The sequence below is a fragment of the Prionailurus viverrinus genome, chromosome B1 (genome assembly GCF_022837055.1).
Source record: "Prionailurus viverrinus isolate Anna chromosome B1, UM_Priviv_1.0, whole genome shotgun sequence".
Taxonomy (NCBI): Eukaryota; Metazoa; Chordata; class Mammalia; order Carnivora; family Felidae; genus Prionailurus; species Prionailurus viverrinus.
The window spans coordinates 61747924-61766818 of NC_062564.1; the positions used below are offsets into that span (position 1 = coordinate 61747924).

Here is an 18895-nt window from a genome sequence, read left to right on the forward strand (position 1 = left end):
TTGGCTACATATCTCAGTTTCCATAGCAGTAAAAAAACTATCATAATCCGTTACCTAATCATCCAGGCTTGATAGTAAAATCAAATGTAAAACCTCATTAAAGGCATTTCATGCTGTATAAATGCAAGATATTATCTCTAGAAAGAGAATCCATGTAGTAGAACTGTTGGAGAATATGAAGAAAAGACATCAATTGACTCCTTGTGGGAAACAACAGTAGTCAATCACTGACAACTTTTAGACACTTCAACAGTGAGATCTGACTGGTCCTGCTTCAGTTGGAACATGTCTGCCTCAAAGATTTGGTAGCCAGTAAAGTAGAAATGTCATTCTATAAATAAAGCTATATTTATATATTGTTTAAACTAGCCATTTCCTTTTTGTGTGTGTGACAAGGACAGTTTGACTCATGACATAAAAAATAATGGCGCTGTTAGCTTCTCTAAGAAAATATGAAGAAGAAGAAGTAGAAGAAGGAGGAGGAGGAGGAGGAGAGGAAGAGGAAGAAAAGGGAAGTCTTACTGACTAGCCTCCATTTGGGGCTCTTGTTAACTACTCCAGAATATGTAGTAGCATAAACTGTAGCTTATTGTTCAGTGAGATCTCTGTGACTTTTTTTTTGGCATTAAAAATTGGATTTAGGGGCGCCTGGGTGGCTCAGTCAGTCAGGCATCTGACTTCAGCTCAGGTCATGATCTCACGGCTCATGGGTTCGAGCCCCCCATTGGGCTCTGTGTGTAAGGTTCGGAGCCTGCAGCCTGCTTTAGATTCAGTCTTCCTCTGTCTCTGCTTCTCCCCGACTCGTGCTCTGTCTCTATCTCTTAAAATTAAATAAACATTAAAAAATTTTTTTAAAAAGATTGGACTTGAAGTCATGTGATTCCTTTACAGGTTTTGTGTTACTTACTGTCTTCTAAAAATAAGTTTCGCTAACTTCATATATGTTATATGATGTCTATACAATAATGATCATCTCACATCACTACAATCATAACTTCCCGAAATGGAAATGTATAAGCTTTGAGTGAAGAAATGCTTGACTTGTTTTTCTAAGTTGGAGTATACTACTTTCTTGCTGTTATTATTATTGGTTTGCTATAAGGATTAAACCTTGGACACTGAATTCCATATTTTTGAATTCATAACTTGGCTCTGCCAGTTACCTGTCTGACCTCAGGCAAGTTAGTTCTACAGCTCTCAATGCCTCAATTTCCTAACACTTAAATGGACACAATACCAATATAATCATAGAATTTCTATAAGGATTAAACATGGTAATAAATTTAATAATAGCAGTAAGTATGCAGTGCTAGCTGCTATTATCATTGTTATATTTTATAATTTATATTATATTATTTGTTATTACTATAATTATTACTGCAGGATTCTTAAGTCCTAAAATATTTCATTACAATATATGCATAACCTTATATTGAAATTTAAGCTAAGGGACACCTGGGCAGACTCAGTTGGATAAGCATCTGACTCCTGATTTCGGCTCAGGTCATGATCTCATGGTTTGTGAGTTCAAGCCCCATGTTGGACTCTGCATTGACAGTGTGGAGCCTGCTTGAGATTCTCTCTCTCCCCTCTCTCTCTCTGCCCCTATCCTGCTCACTCTCACTCTCTCAAAAAAAATAAATAAATAATAAAAAATAAAAAGAAAGAAACGAGTTAAGGTGTGTGTGATACACAATAAATATATATGATGTTTCATATTTGGGTAAAATTTTTAAAGTGCTGTACTAATACTATATTAACGCTATAATAAGTGCTATATTTACAAACACAAGAAAAGAAAATATATACCAATCTGTTCAAACTTAATCATTCTTTAGCAGGTATTTTATTGGATAAAGCTTTGCTCTTTGCTGGGTCCAGTATGGGAGAAAAAAACATAAGATAGACCAAGGAAATAAAGAACTAAATTTCATCTTTAAATCTTCATTTGCTTAAAGTTGGTAATGAATTAATATGCTGTAACTCTTAAAAATATGAATGTACATATATTGATGTCTCCCACCAATCTATGCTCCTCCCATCCAATTCTCATTGCAGAGGTGACAATGTTTCAATCTTTTATGTGTATTTCCAGAGATATTTTAAACATATATCAACAAATGCACTTTTCCTACCTGTTTATGCAAATGGAAGCATACTAAATATACTTTTCTTCCTTATGTTTTTATTGTGTTTGTTTTGTTTTTATAAAAAAACAGCTATATTGTGGTTGAGGTCTATATGAGTACATAATGACCTTCTAAACATTATTAATGATTTATAAAGCTGCCTTGGATGGATGTACCTGAATAATCTCACCAGGCCACTGCTGATGGACAGTTTTGTTAACACACTTGCTATTGTAAGAGAGCTGGTAAAATAATATGGTAGAATTTAAGTTAGTTGGTATATATGTAGTATACTGTATGATAATTTTTAAGAAAAGGAATTGCTAGGTAAAGCATTAATTCATGGTCATTAATTTTTACAGAAATTTGAATTTGAATTTGAATATTAATACAGCTATATAGACACAAATCAAAAGGGGAAAATATGAATGGTAAAAATAAGACTCTCTTATACCACTTCCCTATATTCATCTGGTTCCTCTAACTAGAGATAATTAGTCTTGGTCACTTTCTGTATATTCTTCCAGAGAGATATGTGATGCATACATGCATATGAAGAAGAATCCTTCTTTTTCAGTGGGCTTTTTTTTTTCTTTAGTGTGACAGTTTATAGCAGGAGACTGTTGCCTAGATGTTTAGTTAAACAGAGATACCAGGCTAGAGTGTAAATAATCATATTAGGAGTGTACTATATACTATCTTATCACTGAGTCTCAGCCATTGTAGATCCTATCTGTAAAGTGACGTCTTCTGGGACATTCACTGTAACTCACTGTTTTCCCCGGATGAAAGGATAGCGGTGAATTCTTTACATTGCTCTGCCCTTGACCAAGGATTTTCAAACCTACTACCATCTGCCTCTACACTTGGCACAACACGTGCATTCTGGGACTCTACCATTACCCTAAAAATCCCTCCCCCCCCCACCTCTTAAATCTTTTATTTCCTGTGTCTTGACCATCCTCTTTCTTGGTTCTCTGGTGTATCACATCCTCCAGTAGCTTCCTAAAGAAATTTTTTTAATCTCGTAAATTAGAAGATCTCTCTAGCTTATTCTCTCACCTGATTTTCCTGGAAATGGGATTCTCAGTTTAAAATACAAAGCAATTTTTCAGTTGTTGTTCTGACTGCCAATGTCACTAATGAAAAATTAAGATATTCTGAATCCTTGTTTCTTGTATATGACAATGTTTATTACTCTTCCCTATGGCAGCTTGTGGGATCTCATTTTTGCCTCCATTGTTCTAAAATATCACAATGCTTTGCTGGTATGAATCAGCCACCCTACTAGGTACTTAGAAGGTCCTACTAATCTGGAATTTTATTCCCTGTAATACTAAGAAATGGTCTTCAATTATGTTGCATTATATTATACATATTTTTTGTATTTTATTACAAATGGTCCACTATATATAATACACATAGTGGTATAATGTATATAGTTTATAGTAAATGTAATGTAACATTTATAAATCAGCATGTAAATTACTTATTTTTAACAAACGAACAAGAGTACTATTAAAGAATGCTTGTCAGTTCAGGAAATTGCAGAGGAGTTAGACCCACAGTAACAATGTCCTCTAAACAATGTAAATAAGTATTTCATATATTTTCAAAATATTTTGGCAACAAATGACTATATTTGACATACCATATTTTGGCATTAATATCTCACATACACAATCACACACATACACATAGATGCACACATAGATAACATAAATAACATATTCTACTACCCTTTATTATAGAGACTATTCTAAAGAATATAATTATTGGCCGATAACAGTATTTTTTTAAAAAATAGGAATTAAGTTCCAAATGTCAAAGTTTGCTAACCCTTTATTCTTAAAGTAGAAATTTATATCATTTTGTTAAATATTTTACCATCTTTCCTAATGTCGAATAAGATAGCTTTTCTTTATCTATGCTTAAAAATACATGTAGAATTAACCGAATAGAGACAGCATATATTTATAATTGATAATTCCTACACATATTTAATATGCCAATGCATATTTATAAATCATAACAAATTATAATAGCTATGGCCAATAATAAATGTGTAAGTATGCACTTTGAATATTCAACCTTTTATTTCCCCAGATCATCTACCATGTTACCGTGACAAATGTGTTTGGCACAGAAATATTATAACTGAATTTATGTGATATTAATAATAAGAACATTCAATCGAGTGCTATATCCCCCTGAGTGGAAATAGAATTCCGCGAATAATTTTCCTTTATTGAATAAAATGTTATCATCTTATTACACCTTGTTATGTTTGAAACACGTATTTTTCATTTTTAAGAAGTTGAAACATACTTAAACATTGTGTTATATTTCTTTTTTTACTCATTGTTACTTTTCATTGATTGGGATAATTTGAGAACTGGCACTGGCATTGTGCTAAGTTATTATTCAAGATTTGTGTTGGTTCTTTCTGTTTTCAGCATGCAGTGACCTGGAGTTCAGGGAAGTGGCAAACAGACTGCGGGACTGGTTCAAGGCCCTTCACGAAAGTGGAAGCCAAAACAAGAAGACAAAAGCCTTACTACGGCCTGAGAGAAGCAGTAAGATTTCTAAATTTGATATGTGCCATTGTCTTTGATATGGGATTTCCTTTCCAATGAATCACCTAGATCAAAACACATATTTCGAAACTTATTCTTTGCTTAGGTGCTGAACAAATATCAGAACATTGTTATTACTTCCAAGCACACTCAGAGTATTTTGCAAGGAAATATAAAACATTTTGTGACAACCCTTATTGGTAAAAAATAAATATCCCCACAGAGACAACATTAACTTCCAGCTGAAGTGAAAGAGTAGGAATATTTTTCAGCGTTTTGATAGGAGTGGTAAAGAATGAAACAACACAGAAAATGAAAGTAAGAATGTTAGAGTACTTAGATTTTTACAGACACAATTAGCCCCCGTGCTTCCCACAGGTTGCCCTTTTCATGATGGCTTTGCAGACATTTCTACTTTGACCCAACAAAATCAGTAGACAAAAAGGATACCTTCAATGACACACTGCAAATCAGATTCATAAAAAAGAAGAAAGCAAGAGCCATTTGAACATTATACGATTTTTTTTATCATCTGTGGAATTTCCTCAGCGTGTTTTCTAATTCCTCAGCAATAAGAAATGGAAATTGAAAGAAGTACTTGTTATGAATAATTTTGTGAACTTTTCATTTTATATTTTTTATTTATAAAAATATTTATTACATATTTAATACATGTAAAAGAAAGATATTGAAATATGAGCTTAATTTGGGGAACTTATCAAAGTTGAAATATTTGCTCTTAAATACAAGAAGTGATAGGTCAGTGATTAGAAGCAGCACCTTGTAGTTGACAAAGTCCCAAGTGTGTGCCCTTCTTTGCTCATGGTGACATGACCCATTCAGTCTCCCTTGCAATCCTGAAATAGCAGTTTCTGACAAAATAACATCATAGATGGCATGATTATCCATAATTTTATTTCCTAAAATGCCTTATTTTTTTTCTTTTCATCAAGGAATTTTTCCACAGTCCCAACCTTTTCTATTTATGAGTCTTATATATGTTCTTAAATAATTCAATAATTCTTTTTAATTAAACTAATGAAGCTATCACTGATAGACATAATAATTTTATCTGAATGTGTGATGACTGTCTATGTTTCTTCTTATGAACTTCAGAAAGAAATTATAGTATTTTCCCTACTCTTTTAGAGTGTTCTTCAGGTTTGTCATTGGAATTATTGATTACATTTTTGGCAGATGTCAACTTTTTGGATGACTTAAGTGTAAGCAAAATGACAAGTCTTAATAGAAACAACAGAATATATTAGTCCTTATATTCATGAAGTAAACATATCTGAGGTGGGGTAATAGTTTATTCCAGATGCTTACATATTGATTTTTTAAAATTCATGTCTACACCTATCCTACCAATTCTCATACTTAAATTACTGCTTGCTCTCAAATTTCTCCTTTGAACTTGAGTTCAGACTAGTGATCTCACCCGTATTTGGAGATGGATAAAAGGAGAGCTTGTAGGGGAGCCTGGGTGTCTCAGTCGGTTAAGCCTCGTACTTCAGCTCAGTTCATGATCTCACTGCCCATGAGTTCAAGCCCCGCGTCCGGCTCTGTGCTGACAACTCAGAGCCCAGAGCCTACTTCAGATTCTGTGTCTCCCTCTCTCTCTGCCCCTCCCCTGCTCATGCTCTGTCTCTCTCTGTCTCAAAAATATATTTAAAAAAAATTAAAAAAAAAAAAAGAAGGAGAGCTTGTAGAACTCAGCACAGTGACTGGTTAAATGTACACACTCATAAACATTATTTCTCATTCCAGCTTCTTATTTCAAAAAATTACACACTCAATATAGTGGGTTAATTACAAGAACCTCTTAGGTAGTTGAATATCTTTGGAAAGTAAATGAAATAGTGGCGGCCCTAAGATTATTTACACTACTTGAAATGGTCAGAGGCCAAGTAGGAGTAAATTTCCAAAAGGAAGTAATCCATTAGAACACATAAGACAAATCATTAGAAGAAAAATGGCTGACTCCCTCAATTCCTCAGATCTGTACATCATCCAAGTGAGTTTTCTCCTGATTTAATCATATTTAATTTGTGAACCAATCCACTCATATTATGTTTCCTGTTTTCTTTCTATTTTTATTTTTCCTTCATAGCATTTCTCACTACCATAGCAATAATCTACTTATTTATTTGTTGTCTCTCTCTCTCTCTTTCTCTCTCTTCCCCCCCTCCCCCACTAGATGACTGTGAACTCAGTGAAGGCAAAGATCTTTATTTACCAATGTATTATCAGAGTACAGACTAGTTTGACACATAGTACTAACTAAATAAAAATGAATAGAATTAATGAATGGAAGAAACAGAGAAGAAGTCAAAATACTACATTGTCTATGTATACCACAATTTAATCAATCAATTTTTCTCCTAAGAATAGTTTTGTACTGTTTCCATTATTTTCTGCATGACAATCAATTCTGCAATTGATTGTTATGCTTTTATTTCTAAGAAAGATTCCAAGCAGTGGAGGCGTTGGGTCAAAATGTGCATGCATTTCAAATGATAAATCATAATAGACGTTGCTAGGATGCTTTGCAAAAATCTTAGGGTATTTATAATTTCTTTTTTTAAGTTTACTTATTTATTTTGAGAGAGATAGTGACAGAGAGAGAGAGAATGAGAGAGAGAGAGAGAGAGAGAGAGAGAGCATAAGTTGGGGAGGGGACAGAAGATCTGAAGTGGGGCTTGAACTTGTGAGATCATTACTTGAACCTAATTCTGCCGTTCAACTGACTGGCCACCCAGGCACCCTGGTATTTCTAATTTCTAACAGCAAAACATGAGAGTTCACTTTTGCCTTTATCCCTAGCAGCAAAAAAATATTACCATTCTTTTTAACTTTTCTGTTTTGCTTAGCATGCTATTTTATTTCATTGTAAATCTAATTTTCATTTCCGTAATTAGCAGTGAATTTGAAAACAAAATATTAGTGGGGGGGGACTTTTATACAGCAAAACAAAATAAAATTACTTATTCAACTCAGGCTACTATATTAAGATACTATCTATGGGCTAGGTGGATCAAATAATAGATATTTCTCAAATTCGGGATGCTGGGAAGTCCTACATCAAGGTGCTAGCAAACTGGATTCTTGGTGAGGTCCATCTTCCTGGTTGGTAGACAGACATCTTCTCCCGTGGCAGAATGAGAGAGAGATCTCTCTAGGGTCTCTTCTTATTAGGGCGCTAATCCCATCTTGTAGGCTCCACCTTCATGACCTAAATACTTCTCAAAAACTCCATCTCCAAATGCCATCAAATTGGGGAAAGGGAGTTCATGGTATGAATTTTGGGAGAACACAATTCAGTCCATAGCACAAAACAAAACAGCCCCTCCAAAAATAATAAAAAAATAAAATAAGTAAATAAAAAACAACTCTAAGTTATGTCAACTTATATGTTTAATTCTAAGAAAGATATATTAGTGGCTTTTATTATAAGTGTATTTAATAACTCCTTCTAGTATTTGGGGGAGTTTTTCTCTGTGTTTGCTACTCTATTTTTTAGATTGTATAGATCTATATTTATTATAACCATTAATAAATTATGCTTCTTATCACTTTGTGACACTATATTCTACTTACTGCTTTTTAGCACAGATTCACCCAATCTGATAGTAATATATCATTACTACATTTAATTTTATGTAGCCTGATACACTTGCTAACATTTTATTGTCAATCTTTCTTTATTACATAGACCTAAATGTCTTTCCTGTAAGTATCCATAGTTGAGCTTTGAGTTTTTAATATGACAGTGAGAAAACTTTGTGGTTTTTTTTGATAATTAAGTATAATAATAAAGTCACCATAAAGCACAGAAAAATATTCTGATAAGACAGAGAATGTTTGCCACTTAGGAGATTATCCAGAAGACAAAGAAAAACTTATTTTCACAATTTCTTAAGAGCAGACCATTAATCTAAGAAAATTTGTCATTTTAAAATAGAAACAAAATCAAATTTTAACTTTGCATCTGTATAATATTTGATACTGATTTGAAAAATCTTATATGATAAATCTTTTAAATGTTAGCAAGCACTGACCATGACGAATACTATTTTGGGGGATTCTTTTATAATTTTTTGTACTTATAGATTTCATCTTATACATTTTTGGAAGAATGAATAATCTTATTTTAGAATAAAACTTTTTTAACAAAATCATATCTTGCATACCTTGCATATCAAGTCGCTTATATAATTATTTTTACTAGTGGAGTATTACTTATTTAGATCCTATAGGTTTAAATTTTATTTTATATAGAAAACGATGAGGTAGGTGATTTTACTGTTGCATTAGTGTTTTTTAGTAGATTAACAGAATTTTTGAATATATATATTTTATACTTCTTTATAGCCATACCAATTTTTATGTGTAACTTTTTAAGTGGCAAAACGAACATGTTTATTAACAGACTCGAATATATAAAACTTAAATTATAAACTATAAAATTGTTTGATTACACAAACTCGAGGCAAAAAGTTTATAAATTTAAAAACATGCTTTAGTATTTTTTTTAGAAATAATATAGATATATAATAAATATACATTAAGTAATTTAGCATAAATCAAAGATTTTAATTTACTAAATGAACTTGAAAATTGTTTTTAAATTTCAAGTTGGCTTTTATAAAATAAAAATTTATCATAATAATGATTTTACTTGTTAAAAACAAATATATATTTTTTATAATCTTAAACATCTAGTAGATGTAATGCTAACTCCTTTAATCAGTATACCTATATAAGTTCAGGACAAACATGTTCAAATAGAATAAAAATGTATGCTCGTATTATCTTTACTGCTGGTAATTCTGAAGATATAGCCATTTTATTAAATAAACAATATTAAACTATTTTCTTTTACAAACATTTACTTAAGTTGTGAGAATTGAATTTTTAAAGCATTTGGGTTATTATGTTTTATGAATGCATTTTTTATCTAAGTATAGTTGGCACACAATGTTACAGTAATTTCAGGTGTACAACAGAGTGATTCAACTTCTCTATACATTAAACTATGTTATCTTCTGTCACCATACAATGCTATTACGATGTCATTGACTGTATTTCATATGCTGTACCTCTTAGTCCCATGACTTACTCATTCCATACCTGAAAGCTCATTCCCTCACCCATTTTGTCCAATCTCTCATGCCCCACTCCTTTGGAAACCATCAGTTTATTTTCTGTTTTTATAGATCTGATTCTGCTTTCTGTTTGTTTTATTCTTTTTTATATATACTCCACATGTGAGTGAAATCTTGTGGTATTTGTCTTACTCAGAATATATGTTGTATATACATACATTTATACATAGTAAATAATGCTACAATCAACATAGGGGTGCATATATCTCTTTGAATTGGTGTTTTGTTTACTTTGGGTAAATAATAGTGGAATTGTTTTGTTGACTTTGGGTAAATAATAGTAGAATTATTGGATCATATGATATTTCTATTTTTAATTTTTTGAGGAATGTCCATACTGTTTTCCACAGTGACTGTACCAATTTACATTCCTACCACCAGTGTGCAGGGGTTCTTTTTCTCTATATCTTCACCAACACTTGTTGTTTCTTATCTTGTTAATTTTAGCCATACTGACAAGTGTGAGGTGATATCTAACTGTGGTTTTGATTTGCATTTTCCGCACAATGAGTGATGTTGGGCTTTTTTTCATGTGTCTATGGTCATCTGTATGTCTTTTTTGGAAAAACGATGTCTATTCAGATACTTTGGCCATTTTTTAATCAGATTGTTTCTTTTTTTTATGATGTTGAGCTTTATATGTTATTTATGTACATGAGTATTTTGGAGATAAACCCCTGTCAGATATATCATTTGCAAATATCTTCTCCCATTCAGTAGGTTGCTTTTTTGTTGACAGTTTCCTTTGTTGTGCAAAAGTTTTTGTTTTTGTTTTAATTTTGATGTTGTCCCAATAGTTTATTTTTGCTTTAGTTTTCCTTACCTTAGGAGACATACCTAGAAAAATGTTGCTGTGGCCAATGTTAGAGAAATTACTGCCTATGCTCTCTTCTAAAATTTTCATGGTTTCAGGTCTCCGATTTAGGTCTTTAATCCATTTGTGTGTGGTGATAAAAGGTAGTAGTTCACTTTCATTCTTTTGCATGTAACTGTACAGTTTTCCCAGCACCATTTATTGAAGAAATTGCCTTTTAAAACCATTAAGTTTATTAGAAGGTTATTTTTTTATTTCTGGAAATTTTAGGAATATGTAATTTATATGAGCACCTAAGCCAATCACAATAGAGCTTTCTTAAGAGATTTTACAATCTAATTTGGTAGTGCCATCTGAAGATAAGGGAAAAAAGTACACACACACACACACACACAAACACACAGACACCTGCCCATACATGCACAGATGTACACAGGTAGAGAGTTTATAGTTTTGATATTTTAGTCTTGAGTGATGTACAAGCATTTCTATTGCTTCGCAGTGGCAATTTTCTCTACAATTCACCCAAGGGATTACTTAGCTGGGAAATTTTGGTTTTGGTTTTTTGGTCTAGAAAATATTTTTGTATACTTTTTTTATGGGTTTACTCTTAAGTGTGTGTGTGTGTGTGTGTGTGTGTGTGTGCGCGCGCTTGTGTATGTTTTAAATTTAAGTACATGGTCTCTTCTCTTATTTATTCAACTCAACATGTAATTGATTTTTCTCTCTTGGCTACTTGGGACCTTAAGATATGAGGTGGTTTTCCCGTATTCACTGGGCCCCAGTCTATTTGGTGACATCCCTTTATTGGCAATAATCTCACGTGGGATGGAAAACAGTCTCATACTGGCTTTGTCTCAAAGCATCAGGAAGGCCACTGGTTCCCTGAACCATGGAGGAAATTACATTATTCTTGTATCTCCTAGACTCCCAATCTAGCTCCTAGGAGGTAGTAGATGTTGACCTTCTCCCCAGGAGTCTGTAGTTTTCTGTGAGTCAGGCTCTTCTCAGGGTTTCTCAATTGTCTCAGTTACTCCACCCTTGATATCCACTTTCTGTTCTCCATCACCCACCCAGCTTATGGGGGGGGGGGGGAGAACGCTATGCCATGTTGCACTCATTTGTCTTTAGACTCCAACACTCTGAAGAGAGTAATAGTAGATTGAAGATGATCATGGAGAAGGAGCTTGCTGCATTCGGGTGCTCAGAAAACCTTTCCTAATGCTTTATTAACAAATTTAAAATTTAATATAGAAAACTTGAGGAACAATTTAGAGAGAAATTCTTGTTTGTATTTAAATATCAAAATCATAATGGTAGGGGTAAATATATAAGAGAGAGACATAGTATATATTTTTTCTGGTTGTTCAAAGAAGAATGTTGAAATGCCAATATTTATCATTTAATGTATTACCTTTGAGCTAGACATTTGGCTTTTGATGGATCTGTATCTTTGGTGACACTTAAATTGATACAATTATTTTAAAAGATGCTCAATTTTTACTTTACTATCTGGAAGTATCACAGTTTACTTTCTATGTTTTTAGAATATTTGTGAATAGGGTATTTAGTTTCTTGCAAAATAATTCGCAACAGTAACATCTGCTTGAGCTGACTTATAGACTCATATATAGTAAAAAGTTAATGAGTGAGTTAAAGGGGTGAATCTGATTTGGCACTGAACTGGTTGGTATCCAGGAGGAGAGTGGAGAAAGGATGTTAGCCCATGTCTTCTATGCTACTACTTGCGTACTTAAGTAATCTGAAAAATCCAACACTGCTCACTTCATACAAAGCCTTAAGATATGTGCTGCTTTCAACCAAACAGCACATATACAACATATACAACATATGTTTCAACAACCTATACAACAATAAAGGCTCATAGGAACAATACAAGAATCTGGCTCTAAATATGGTCTGAAAGAAGAAACAGTGCCTTGTCCAACATCGTTGAGCATGAATGCATATGTTAGTTTGAGCCAAATGCAATTACCAATTTTGGAATCACAAAACAATAGTTTTCAAAGGGTCCATGGAAGACAAAGCATCTGAAAATTCACTACTTTACCCTATTTTTACTCATATTTACTCACGTCTTTTTATATGTAGGTTAATCTGTATACTTTAGTAGTCTAAATTATTTTCTTTTCCCAGGTAATACAAAACTTTTGTCTATTTAATTTTTGCTGCAGTGTTATAATGAGTAAAAATACAAATTAAGACACAACATCTTGTGTTTTCCCTTAATCATACTCTCATAACCCAGCCTCATTATATATGAACTACATAGCTGCTAATGATCCTGAAACTGAATGAAGAATGTGTAATATATTCTCTAGCTTCATTTTGTTCTCTTATTCAGAAGCCAGATTGCTGAAGACAATTTGTACAAATTGCTCTTGTGGCCTAACCATTGCCTGCTGAGCTCTCTTGTGGCTTTTAGGAGGTGTTATGGGATTTTCGATTAATGCAATTCCTCAGAGTAGAGAAATTGCTTCATATTTGCAGTTTGGGGGAGCCCCAGAACACCTTTCACCCAGGTATCTGTACTCTCTCACTTCATTCGGCTTGTTGCTTAAATATCTGGCATAAGATACCCTCCCTTCTACCACATGTGAAATCGCAACACTGGCACCGAACATTTCCCTAAGAATTACGCTACTTTGCTTTTCTTTACAGTGTGTGTCACTACCTGATTTGACAATGTTTACTAGTTTATTTTCTCACTCTTCCAAATAAAATGTAAGTGCTATGAGGCCAGGAATTTTCTGCTGTGGAATCTTCAGCTACTAGAAACAGCCCTGGCATGTTATAAGGACTCAGTGACAATGAATAATAAAGTAATATGCAGCTGCTTTCTTATTGCTGAATGACATCCAGGTTCCAGGAGGACAAATCTCAAACAGTGAGAGGATTGAAATAAAAGAGTCAAGGCTTGGGGCCCCCTGGGGGCGGGTTCGTTGGTTAAACACCAGACTCTTGATCTCTGCTCAGGTCATGTTCTCACAGTTGGTGAGACGGAGCCCCACATGGGGCTCTGCACTGACAGGGCGGAGCCTGCTTGGAATTCTCTCTCCTCTTTCTCTGCCTAGCTCACGCAGTCCCTCTTTCTCAAAATAAATAAATGAACTTTTTAAAAAATATAAAAGAAGACAAGAGTCAAGGCTTGATGAAATTTAAATGGGAAGATATTCTACTTTTTATAAGGCAATGAATCTTGAGTGTGGACTATGGCTTTATTAAAAAAAGGAAAACTTGCTAGCCTCATAAATGGCTACCAAATTAATAGTGTCATATATTTTATGTTAGCTAAACATCTTATTACACTGTCAGAAGTATTTTAAGGTATGGTGGAAAATGGTAGGGATTTTTCCTAGTGGGTATTTTAATAGTTATTCTTAATTCTCTAACACAGTAGGATACTAACCTGAGTTTTTCACTGACCAAATTTTAGCACAGCCATTACATAGAGCATAGCATTGCTATTACCTAAAAAGAAATGATTGTTGCTCTGAATCTTGGCTAGTATAAATATTTCATAGTTAAATGTTTTCAGTTGACAAAGATCAATAATATTACAGCTTTTTAAAAAAGAAATTAAGCAAGCTCGTAAAGATTGCCGTTATGTTTTAGCAACCTACATCTACTTTGTATACAACATCAGGTGTCTTGGATTTTTTGTTTGGATATATTTTAGAGCTATCACTGACTAATGATTAACTATCGAAAAAGCAACTAAGATGATAAAATTTTTAAATGTACTTTATAATAAGAAGATGAAGGAAATCGAGCTATTTAGCTGCTGATTTTATTATCTTTCTATCATAAACATAGTTGTTTGAGGCTTTTTTCAGGAAGCCTTTTATTATTTAAATCTCCAAGAAGTTAAGAGCAGAAATACTATGCACATATTTTTTGTTTTTGTTTTTGTTTTTATGGTTGCAGTTGAGTGGGGGTGGGAGAGGGGTATCCTTCGTTGAAAGAGTACTGTATTAATTTTATTTTTGTCAATTTGGAAAGCATCAGGAAATCAGAATCGTATGTAAAATCCTCAGATTAACAGTCTAACTCAGATTAAGATAATGTTTCATTTTTCCTTTCCTAGATACCAAATGCTCTCCTCAGTCAGAGAAAATTATAGAATTACTTAAAGCCCTAGGGTAAATGAATACTGTTTCTTACCAAAACATTGTTCACTTTATGTCATGCTGCCTTCACATTGAGAGGGAGATTGAATTCGGAATCAGATGACTTAAAAACAATGCCCTATTTTAACGCAAGTAGGAGCTTTTTAGGTATTGCTTCGAAGTTTATCTTTTGAAAACAAAGATTTGTAAAGTTGGTAGGTAAGTGTTCTCTTATTTCAAGTAATAAAATGAAAGATCCAGATCATTGCTTATTTTGTTTGTTCTCATTATTGAAACATATGGCATTTTCTTCTTTTATTTTGTAGACACAATAACTCTATCATGAAATTTAATTGTGCACTTTAGTATTACCATGATATTATCTTAATATTTAGATACTGTAATTTGATAGAAATTTATTTCATACTTAGCAAAATTAATGTAATTCTAAATAAATTAAAACTATAGCTATAAGTTAAAGACACTGAGTGAATGATGTCTTCTGATAAAATTGTTTTGTCACAATCATTGTCTCCTGGGAAATTTTCCAGTTGGATTTGTTAGGCACCAAACTTTTGGTGGAGCCTCTAGTCTTTAGGAAGTTTATTATTAGCTTTGTCCATTTGGAATCATTAACAAGTGGTTGCTTCTCACAGGGTGAATGACATATTGTCAATTTTATTACATTTTGTTTTCAACAAAATGAATACCTCATTTTAAAATATAATCACATTGGATGTTCAGAGAGCATATTGAACTGGTAGTTTGAACTATTAGAACCTAGTAAAAAATGAAATAACACCTTCTTCCCAAAAAGACTATAACAAAGAGATCTAAAACAATCTATGCAGAAAAATAAATAAAATATAATATTAATACAGTGTTTCATATATAGTCAGTCATTTATAACACAAGAGCATTATTTCTGTTGAATTTTGTTGCAATGCCAGTTGTGGTACACACAAAAACCTGGAATATGTGCATAATAGGCGTCTTAAAAGCATCAGGGAGTGATAGCTAAAACAAAGGGGAAAAGTATAAATAAAAAGGAAATAAAATTGCTCAAAAGCATAACTATCTGGGGTAATTTAATGCAGAAAAAAAATGGTTGTATACACCACAGCAGTCCTTGGACCATATGCTAGCCAATAAAAAAGCAACTAATTTTATGATGATTCCTTTGAAACATTAATTGAGTGTTAAATTATTTTAACATATCATGGATATGAAGGAAAAATATATATAACATTGTATTTTTCTATTTCTTCAATTTTTTATTCTATATATTTTAGTTACACATGTAATACATGACTTTTTTTTAAGGGACATGTGATGGTATATGAAGAGAATTAATATCCTTTCACCAAACCAATCTATTCCTTCCATCATGAGGTAAAAAATTGTTAGGAGCCTCATATATATATATATATATATATACTATATATATATATACATATACATATATATATATATGTATATACATATATTGTATATATATACATACAATTCTACTTTACTCTCATACAATATATATATTCACATAAACATTTTTGTGAAGTATGAGTTCATACTATATGAAGTATGTGACATCTTATTATGCATTATTAACCTTTTAATTGTTTATTGTATTGCAAATACTTTCTTACGACATCTTCTCTATTTTGATTTTAGAGTTCTTAGATTGTGCTCCTTAAGAATGTTCTCTCATAAAAAAATTGCTCTGGATATTCCTCTACTGTATAGATTTTTGCACTTAAATTTTGAAGCCATCCAAAATTCATTGGTGTGAAATGGGATTCTGGCAATAGATCATATTTCCTCGCTGAATTAAAGCAATTTCTTTGCAATTATTTAATCCATGTTTATGTCTGTGTTTTCTGTTTAAGTTCTCTGTATATTCTTTGTTCTTTCTGTTGTTAATTTCTATTATAATTTTGTTACGTTATGATTTCAGTTCTTTCAAATTTGTTATGATCTGTTTTATGGCTCAAAATATGTTTCATATGCACTTGAAAGGAACTGGTATTCTGCTATTGTTTGTTGCAGTGTTTCATCCATGTAAATTATTCCAAGTTTATTGATAGTGTTGTTCAGATTTTCTAATACCCTTACTCCTTACTGTTTTTCTGTCCACCTGCTCTATTGATTATTTACAGAGTAGTGTTGAGGTCTCCAGATAAAGTTGGGAATTTGTCTATTCCCTCTGGTCAGTTCTATTAGTTTTGTTTTTTCCTCATGAATTTTAAACCTTCATTTTAGAGACAGATACATTCAGGGTTGTTATGTCTTCTTAATGAAATATTTATCATTATGTAACATCCCTTTTTATTGTGGTAACGTTCCTTATTCTGAGGTCAAATATATTATTAGTATTGTCAGTCTGATTTTTTTTTCCATTAGTGTTTGCCTGGTATACTTTCCCAGCCTGTTAATTTCAACCTACTGTGACATTTTATTTCGTTTCCTTTCAAAATAATTAGAGTCTGAGTTGGGTTTGTGTGTGTGTATCTTAATATATATTTTATATTTTAATTGATATACTCAGCTCACTTACGTTTAATATAGTCATTGATTTGGTTTCATAATAATATACTTTCTTGCTAGTTTTCTGTATTTTCCATCTCTTCTTGGTCCAGTTTTTCTTCTTATGATGCTTTATTTTGGACTAAGTAAGCATTTGTATGATTTCATTTTATTTCTACTCTTGGTTTATTATTTTTATCTCCTTTTGAAAGTTTTTTTAATGGTTACACTAGGATTTGCAAGATACAAATGTAATTTGTCACAGTCTACCTTCATATTTGCCATATTATATATAGTTGAAGTACTTATAATTCTCAGTTTATCCCATCTTTTATGCTATTTTAACATATGTTTTGCTTTAATATATGCTTCAAACACACATTGCTAATAACTTTAGATAGACATTCAGTGATTTTTTAAATTGAGGTATAAATAACATATCATATTGTTTCAAGTGTGGAACATATTGATGCAACAATTTTATACATTATAGTGTCAGTCTCACCATGATAAGTGCCATCGCCACCTGTGACCATACTACAGTATTAAAATATTACTGACTATATTCCCTATGGTGTATTTACCATCTCTGTGACTTATTTATTTTATAACTGGAATTTGTGCTTCTTAATCCCCTTTATCTACTTCACCCAGCCACCCATCCACCTCCCCTCTGACAACCACCAGTTTCTTCTCTGTATTTAACAGTCTGTGTTAATTTTTTAAGAGTCTGTATTTTCTCTGGGTAAAGAATTTTTGGTATAGAGTTCTATTTTTCTTTCAGCACATTACAGATGTCTTTCCATCGTATTCTGGCTTGTATGGTTTCAGCTTAGAAGTCTGCCATCAGTCTCTTTTCTTTGTTCCTCTATAGAAAAATGCATTTGCCTCTAGATGCTTTAAAGATTTTTCTGCTTATTAATTGTTTTTGAGCAGTTTGACATTGATGTCTGTTGATTTTGTCCCTTTCTTTATTTGCATGGTTGGTATTTACCTTTTTTGGGTTGCTTAAAGATAAGGATCTCTGTGATGTAATGTGTTTCACTAATTTTGGAAAATTCTCCATTAAGTCTGGAAATATTTCTTCTACTCTGTTTTCTCTCTCTTCTTCTAACAATTTCAATTACTTTTCTGTGAACTGTTTAACAATGATATTCAGCTCTTGTATGTTCTGTTTTTCTCCTCTTCTCTTCCCCCTCCTCTTCCTTTGTTTTTCTTTTTTACGTTTATTTTTGAGAGACAAAGTGCATGTATGTGTGCTTGTGCCATGGGGCTGGGGCAGAGGGAGAGGCAGAAAGAGAGAGAGGATCTGAAGTGGACTCTGTGATGATAGCAGTGAACCGGATGTGGGGCTAAACTCATGAACTATGAGATCATGACCTGAGCCGAAGTTGGATGCTCCCTCTTCTGACCCTCCTCCCTCTCTTTCTGGCTTGTCTGTTTGTTTCTTATAGTTCCCACCTACAGTTCCAATGCAAGTTTTGCTTTTATACTTTAGCCTTTCACTTATTAGTCATATTAATTAAAAATTATTTCTCTGATAGTTGCTATATCT

The 18895-nt window shown here is 32.6% G+C and overlaps 1 protein-coding gene across 3 annotated transcripts in view; it reads left to right on the forward strand.

Moving 5' to 3' along the window:
- The window catches only part of SPOCK3 (SPARC (osteonectin), cwcv and kazal like domains proteoglycan 3), a 491467-nt gene that overhangs the window by 433610 nt on the left and 38962 nt on the right, over positions 1–18895 (forward strand). For all 3 annotated transcript variants that reach the window (XM_047857662.1, XM_047857660.1, XM_047857661.1), the window contains one exon: positions 4586–4705. In XM_047857662.1, coding sequence (XP_047713618.1) covers positions 4586–4705 — 120 coding nt within the window. The remainder of the gene's footprint in view (positions 1–4585; positions 4706–18895) is intronic.